Below are 8,781 nucleotides of genomic sequence, written 5' to 3'. Positions count from 1 at the left end.
CTCCCTTTGCAATAAAAGCACTCAGTCTCGGGCTTGGTTCCATTCTTTGGCTTCTTCCCGGCAGCTTGCTTACCGGGCGCGGCAACTCCCTTGCCGTCCTTCTTGAAGTTCTTTTTACCCTTGCCTTTCTTGAACTTAGTGGTTTTATTCACCATCAACACTTGATGTTCCTTTTTGATTTCCACCTCTGCTGATTTTAGCATTGAATATACCTCAGGAATGGTCTTTTCCATCCCCTGCATATTGAAGTTCATCACAAAGCTCTTGTAGCTCGGTGGAAGCGACTGAAGGATTCTGTCAATGACCGCGTCATCCGGGAGATTAACTCCCAGCTGAGTCAAGCGGTTATGCAACCCAGACATTTTGAGTATGTGCTCACCGACAGAACTATTTTCCTCCATCTTACAGTTGAAGAACTTGTCGGAAACTTCATATCTCTCGACCCGGGCATGAGCTTGGAAAACCATTTTCAGCTCTTTGAACATCTCATATGCTCCGTGTCTCTCAAAACGCTTTTGGAGCCCCGGTTCTAAGCTGTAAAGCATGACACGCTGAATGAGGGAGTAATGATCAGCACGTGACTGCCAAGCGTTCATAACTTCTTGGTTCTCTGGGATGGGTGCGTCACCTAGCGGTGCTTCTAGGACATAATCTTTCCTGGCAACTATGAGGATGATCCTTAGGTTCCGGACCCAGTCCGTATAGTTGCTGCCATCATCTTTCAGCTTGGTTTTCTCTAGGAATGCGTTGAAGTTGAGGACAACGTGGGCTATTTGATTTACAAGACATATTGTAAAGATTTTAGACTAGGTTCATGATAATTAAGTTCATCTAATCAAATTATTCAATGAACTCTCACTCAGATAGACATCCCTCCAGTCATCTAAGTGAAGCATGATCCGAGTTAACTAGGTCGTGTCCGATCATCATGTGAGACGGACTAGTCAACATCGGTGAACATCTTCATGTTGATCATATCTTCTATACGACTCATGCTTGACCTTTCGGTCTTCCGTGTTCCGAGGCCATGTCTGTACATGCTAGGCTCGTCAAGTCAACCTAAGTGTATTGCATGTGTAAATCTGGCTTACACCCGTTGTATTCGAACGTTATAATCTATCACACCCGATCATCACGTGGTGCTTCGAAACAACGAACCTTCGCAACGGTGCACAGTTAGGGGGAACACTTTCTTGAAATTATTACGAGGGATCATCTTATTTAAGCTACCGTCGTTCTAAGCAAATAAGATGTAAAACATGATAAACATCACATGCAATCAAATAGTGACATGATATGGCCAATATCATTTGCTCCTTTTGATCTCCATCTTCGGGGCTCCATGATCATCGTTGTCACCGGCATGACACCATGATCTCCATCATCGTGTCTTCTTGAAGTTGTTTCGTCATCTATTACTTCTACTACTATGGCTAACGCTTTAGCGATAAAGTAAAGTAATTACATGACGTTTATGTTGACATGCAGGTCATAAATAAATAAAGACAACTCCTATGGCTCCTGCTAGTTGTCATACTCATCGACATGCAAGTCGTGATTCCTATTACAAGAACATGATCATCTCATACATCACATATATCATTCATCACATCCTTTGGCCATATCACATCAAAAAACACTTGCTGCAAAAACAAGTTAGACGTCCTCTAATTGTTGTTGCAAGTTTTTTTTACGTGGCTGCTATAGGTTTCTAGCAAGAACGTTTCTTACCTACGCCAAAACCACAACGTGAATTGCCAATTTCTATTTACCCTTCATAAGGACCCTGTTCATCGAATCCGATCCGACTAAAGTGGGAGAGACAAACACCCGCCAGCCACCTTATGCAACTAGTGCATGTCAGTCGGTGGAACCGGTCTCACGTAAGCGTACGTGTAAGGTTGGTCCGGGCCGCTTCATCCCACAATGCCGCCGAATCAAGATAAGACTAGTAACGGCAAGATAATTGACAATATCGACGCCCACAACTGCTTTGTGTTCTACTCGTGCATAGTAACTACGCATAGACCTAGCTCTGATACCACTGTTGGGGAACGTAGCAGAATTTTAAAATTTTCTATGCATCACCAAGATGAATCTATGGAGTCATCTAGCAACGAGGGAGAGAGGAGTGCATCTACATACCCTTATAGATCGCGCGCGGAAGCGTTCAAGAGAACCGGGTTGATGGAGTCGTACTTGACGTGATCCAAATCACCGATGACCTAGTGCCGAACGGACGGCACCTCCGCGTTCAACACACGTACGGTTGGGAAGACGTATCCTCCAACTTGATCCAGCAAGGGGGAAGGAGAGGTTGATGAAGATCCAGCAGCACGGCGACGTGGTGGTGGATGCAGCAGGATCCCGGCAGGGCTTCGCCAAGCGCAAGCGGGGAGGAGTGGTGTAACGGAGGGAGAGGGAGGCGCCAAGAGCAAGGGGGTGCGGCTGCCCTCCCTCCCCCCTCTTTATATTGGGGCCTTGGGGAGGGGGCGCCGGCCCTAGGAGATGGATCTCCAAGGGGGCGGCGGCCAAGGGGTGGCTTCCCCCCAAGCCAAGTGGGGGGCGCCCCCACCCCTAGGGTTTCTCAACCCTAGGCACAGGGGAGGCCCAAAGGGGGGGCGCACCAGCCCACTAGGGGCTGGTTCCCCTCCCAATTAAGCCCATGGGGCCCTCTGGGATAGGTGGCCCCACCCGGTGGACCCTCGGGACCCTTCCGGTGGTCCCAGTACAATATCGGCGACCCCCGAAACCTTCCCGATGGCCGAAACTGGACTTCCTATATATAAATCTTTACCTCCGAACCATTCCGGAACTCCTCGTGACGTCCGGGATCTCATCCGGGACTCCGAACAACTTTCGGGTTACTGCATACTAATATCTCTACAACCCTAGCGTCACCGAACCTTAAGTGTGTAGACCCTACGGGTTCGGGAGAAATGCAGACATGACCGAGATGACTCTCCGCTCAATAACCAACAGTGGGATCTGGATACCCATGTTGGCTCCCACATGCTCCTCGATGATCTCATCGGATGAACCACGATGTCGAGGATTCAATCAATCCGTATACAATTCCCTTTGTCAATCGGTACGTTACTTGCCCGAGACTCGATCGTCGGTATCCCAATACCCCGTTCAATCTCGTTACCGGCAAGTCACTTTACTCGTACCGTAATGCATGATCCCATGATCAACCACTTGGTCACATTGAGCTCATTATGATGATGCATTACCGAGTGGGCCCAGAGATACCTCTCCATCATACGGAGTGACAAATCCCAGTCTCGATTCGTGCCAACCCAATAGACACTTTCGGAGGTACCTATAGTGTACCTTTATAGTCACCCAGTTACGTTGTGACGTTTGGCACACCCAAATCACTCCTACGGTATCCGGGAGTTGCACAATCTCATGGTCTAAGGAAATGATACTTGACATTCGGAAAAGCTACAGCAAACGAACTACACGATCTTTGAGCTATGCTTAGGATTGGGTCTTGTCCATCACATCATTCTCCTAATGATGTGATCCCGTTATCAATGATATCCAATGTCCATAGTCAGGAAACCATGACTATCTTTTGATCAACGAGCTAGTCAACTAGAGACTCACTAGGGACGTGTTGTGGTCTATGTATTCACACATGTATTACGATTTCCGGATAACATAATTATAGCATGAATAATAGACAATTATCATGAACAAAGAAATATAATAATAACCATTTTATTATTGCCTCTAGGGCATATTTCGAACAGACTGTGCATCGACCAAACGCCATATCTTGCCCCTTCACAATCATAACCCCAAACTATTACCAACCAAATGCCATGCGTCAAACGACCTCATGATGCAATGCCGACAACCAAAACATGTGTAAAACATGGTTTATAACATGTATTACCCAACCTGGCCGAGCCAAGCCACATATGCAAATAGGCCAAAATCAATGTGGTAGCCAAACATGTCGTTAAGCATGTATGGGAAGTGGTTGGAAAGAAGTCTTATCTAGGCGCTATCTGGGGATGCCTTGGGTCAATTATACAGTATTTGCAAGGATGGAGTACACACATTTTTGGTAATATACTGCAATAACTCCAGAAGGTGGGCTCACAGTTGGAAGGTCTGCTAAGGAATGATGTGGACAAGGCAGAGATAAGGAACGCCGTGGTCAAACTAGATAAGCTATTGTATAAGGAGGAAATGTTATGGCTGCAGGTCTCGCGAATTAATTGGCTGCGGGAAGGAGACATTAATACAAAAAAACACTGGAAAGTTGTATGGTGAGCAAATAAAAAACAGATCTTGATGCTAAAGGATGAATATGGGCATTGGGTATCCTCTGCAGCTCATCTAGAAACAATGGCGATGACCTTACCAAGATCTATTCACACGCCATCCAAATCGGAACCTGCATGATATTGCGGGCTATTCAAAACTAAAGTGACGGGTGAGATTAACACTATGGAGGGATTTCTCGGATAGGCAGATGATACGTCTCCAATGTTACTATAATTTGTTATTGTTCCATGCTATTATATTATCTATCTTGGATATTTTATATGCGTTTATATGCTATTTTATATGATTTTTGGGACTAACCTATTAACCTAGAGCCCATTGCCAATTTTTGTTTTTTCCTTGTTTTTGAGTTTCGCAGAAAAGGAATATCAAACGGAGTCCAAATGAGCTAAAAATTTACGGTGATTTTTATGAACCAGAAGAAGCCCCCGAAGCAAAAGAGTTGGGCCATAAGAGCCACGAGACCTCCACAAGGGTGGAGGGCGCCCCCCTATCTTGTTGTTGCCTCGTGGACCCCCCTGACTTATTCCTGACGCCAAAAATTCATATAGATATAGAAACCCCCAGAAATAAACCTAGATCGGGAATTCTGCCGCCGCAAGCTTCTGTAGCCACGAAAAACCAATCGGGAGCCCATTCCGGCACCCTACCGGAGGGGAAAACCATCACTGGTGGCCATCTTCATCATCCCGCGCTCTCCATGATGAGGAGGGAGTAGTTCACCCTCGGGGCTGAGGGTATGTGCCAGTAGCTATGTGTTTGATTTCTCTCTCTCTCTCTCTCTCGTGTTCTTGATTTGGCACAATCTTGATGTACTGCGAGCTTTGCTACTATAGTTGAATCATATGGTGTTTCTCCCCTCTACCTTCTTGTGATGAATTGATTTTTACCTTTGAGGTTTCACTATTATCGGATTGAATACTATTATGGATTTGAGAACACTTGATGTATGTTTTGCGTGAGATACCCGTGGTGACAATGGGGTGTTCTATTGATTCACTTAATGTATGTTTTGGCACTCAACTCGCGGATTCCTGAGGTGACATTGGGGTAATCTATGCATTGGGGTTGATGCATGTTTTCGTCATTGTTTCTCCAGTAGGAATCTTGGGGCACTCTTTAAGGTTCTTTATGTTGTGTTGAATATTATGAATCTGAAGTTGTTTGATGCATATCGTATAATTGACCCACAGATACTTGTGGTGGCATTGGAGTATCTAGGTGACATTACGGTTGATTGATGTGTGTCATAGGTGTTATTCTACTACGAACTCTAGGGTTGTTTGTGACACTTATAGGAATAACCCAATGGATTGATCGGAAAGAATAACTTTGAGGTGGTTTCGTACCCTACATGCAATTTCATCTTATGTTCTCCGCGATAGGAACTTTCGAGTGACTTTTGTCGCACGTTGAGGGATTGCCATATGTTCTAATTATGTTATCATTGTTGGGAGAACTTTCACTAGTGAAATTATGAACCCTAGGCCTTGTTTTCAAGCATTTCAATACCATTTTCGCTCACTTTTGTTACTTGCTACCTTGCTGTTTTTATATTTTCAGATTACAAAAATCTATATCTACCATCCATATTAAACTTGTATCACCATCTCTTCGCCGAACTAATGCACCTATACAATATACCATTGTATTTGGTATGTTGGGGACACAAAATACTCTTTGTTATTTGGTTGCAGGGTTGTTTGAGAGAGACCATCTTCATCCTACGCCTCCCATGGATTGATAAACCTTAGGTCACCCGCTTGAGGAAAATTTGCTACTGTCCTACAAAACTCTGCGTTTGAAGACCCAACACGAGTCTACAAGAAGAGGATTGCTTAGTAGACATCAACATATATCTAATGCACTCTTTGAAATTGGGTATTTAAAAGTGATGGGTACTGATGGCTTCCCAGCAAGGTTCTACGAACGTAATTGGGGAATCCTGAAAGAACAAGTTATTCTGACTGTTAAACTCTTCTTCGCGTCGGGTAAGATGCCACCCAACATCATCCATATAGCCATCGTCCTCATATCAAAAATGGACCAACCAGCCAATCTAAAAGAATTACATCCCATCAGCCTATGTATTGTGTTACACAAAGTGATTGCGAAATGTTTAGCAAAGAGATTCTGACCAATCTTGGTAGAGTTTATATCTATCAAACAAAGTGCTTTTGTACCCAAGAGGTTAATTGCACCCCTTCTCCAAAACAAAGATAACATTTTCTGTTTTATCAGTCATGCACCCCTTGTCCAATTCAAACATCTCAAAAATACCTTCTCCCTCTTATAGTTTGAGAACAAAACAAGAGTATGTGGCAGCTCTATTCTCCTTACTTGTAATATACCAAATCTCAAAATGGTGATTTGGTTCCATGCAAATAGGATAGCATAAGTAGGAGTCGATACAAAAGTGGAGGGGGCAAACTACCTTGTAGAGCAGCAGGAGTGACATCCTTCCGTGGAGGTGGCGCGCATGGAGGTGGGTGGACGCCGACCTTGGCTAGTGGAGTGACACGGAGAGGAGCGGTGAAGACGACACTCAAGACAAAGAAGGGGTGGGGGAGGAGAGAACGACGTTGGTGAACTTCAAGTGAGACGACGACAATGTGGTCGGGCAAGGGGGTGGGTGTGGAGAGGGGAGGCACCTTGGGGAGGAGTAGCCATGGCGACGCCCAGGGATGACGATGGGGCGGGGAAGGATCAAGCAGCGGCAACCACAACAATCCAGGGCTACTACATGGTATACTATGCATGCATGGGTCACAACCGCTTACAGGTCGCGCTTAAGGAGGTGAGGGAGATGAGCACAGGGATGCTCTTCCTCCCTCGCTAGCTCGGCCGCTCCTGCTTATCTCTTCCATGATCGACACTGCCGCCATGCTCCTCTCTGCCCTCTGTCTCTCTTTTCAGGCTAGCGCAAGGAACATGATGGGTGGCAAACCGGCGACCACTCTAGATCCAGATCGATCAGAAGGAGATTCAATTTTTTTCTCCTGCGGGGAGAATTTTACACGTAGAAGGGGAGGAGTGGATGTAACCATCAAGACAACAACAACAACGCCGACGATAGACTCCCCATTAATAATAGTAGAGATATGGACTTTAAATTTTCAAGTTCAACTAAGTTTTTTTTTTTGCATCTATAGATACTTAAAATAATACCACCTCTATCCCATAATTAGATGTTATTACAACAAATATAGAAGTATATTGGTTATTATAACTTCTTATATTATGAGACGGAGGGAGTACTTAGTTATAGAAAATTATTGTTCCCTCCGTCCCACAATATAAAAGCATTTCTGACACTACACCAATGTCGAAAACGTTCTTATATTATGGGACGGAGGGAGTACCATATTTATATATTTATTTTGGACAAAGAACAATTTTTTTGCACATTGTAGCTCTGATATTTTTCTTTTTTGCGGGTAGCTCTGATGTTTTATTGACACGAGAAGTTTGACATCCATATGCTGTTTCATTTTTATTTTGCGGTGAATATGCTGTTTCATTTGGGAGAGAAAAAAAAATGCTCGTGCGCGGATAGCGAAAACGCAGAGGATTCCCTTCTTTAACCCATTTTTCGAAAGTTTCGCGTCTCCCTCCAAATCCCGCGATCCGCGCCAAACCCAAAATCCTCTCCCTCCCGCACCGCCCGATCCGACGGCATCGCACCCCTCCACGTCACCGATCCGCGGCCTCGCCCTCCCCACCAATCACGCGCGCCCACCCTCCACCATATAACCCACCCCCGCCCCTGCCAATCCTCCACCAATCTCTCAGCCCCCACAATCTCACCTACTCCGGCCATCTCTCCATCGACCACCGCAGTACCACCCCTGCACCCCACTCCAACGATGGCGACAGCGGCAGCCGGCGGCGGGAGGGGCAAGCCGAAGGGCAGCAAGTCGGTGTCGCGGTCGGTGAAGGCGGGCCTGCAGTTCCCCGTCGGCCGCGTCGCCCGGCACCTCAAGGTCGGCCGCTACGCGAAGCGCGTGGGCGCCGGCGCCCCCGTCTACCTCTGCGCCGTCCTCGAGTACCTCGCCGCCGAGGCCCTGGAGCTGGCCGGCAACGCGGCGCGCGACAACAAGAAGACCCGGATCTCGCCGCGCCACATCCAGCTCGCCGTCCGCAACGACGAGGAGCTCAGCCGGCTGCTCGGCGGCGTCACCATCGCCGCCGGCGGCGTCCTGCCCAACATCCACTCCGTGCTCCTCCCCAAGAAGGTCGGCAAGGGTGCCGGCACCGGCGGGTCCGCATCCCAGTCCCAGGAGTTTTAGAGTACCAGAGATCTGAGTATGGCGTGGTGATGCTTTTAGGTTGGTAGATTAGTTCTTCTTGGCCAATGTTCTTGTTGGTGCGTGTATCGAGGGTGGATCTGGTTGGAATGGAATGCTTGCAATCTGGTTCTTGTCTGCTGCCTGTGATTTGTCCATGGTAGTAATCTGAATGAAACGGATTTTGTTA

General features: G+C 46.6%; 1 protein-coding gene across 1 annotated transcript; it reads left to right on the top strand.

The window, feature by feature from the left end:
* The first annotated feature begins 8,081 nt into the window (after nt 1-8,081).
* On the top strand, nt 8,082-8,781 carry LOC123129065 (probable histone H2AXb). The gene has a single exon (XM_044549211.1). The coding sequence runs from the start codon at nt 8,172-8,174 to the stop codon at nt 8,592-8,594; it is 423 nt and encodes a 140-aa protein (XP_044405146.1). The 5' UTR covers nt 8,082-8,171; the 3' UTR covers nt 8,595-8,781.

Source organism: Triticum aestivum, chromosome 6A (genome assembly GCF_018294505.1).
Source record: "Triticum aestivum cultivar Chinese Spring chromosome 6A, IWGSC CS RefSeq v2.1, whole genome shotgun sequence".
NCBI classification, from domain to species: Eukaryota; Viridiplantae; Streptophyta; class Magnoliopsida; order Poales; family Poaceae; genus Triticum; species Triticum aestivum.
The sequence above is the reverse complement of the archived record's forward strand: the minus strand, read 5'-3'. Positions and strand labels throughout refer to the sequence as shown.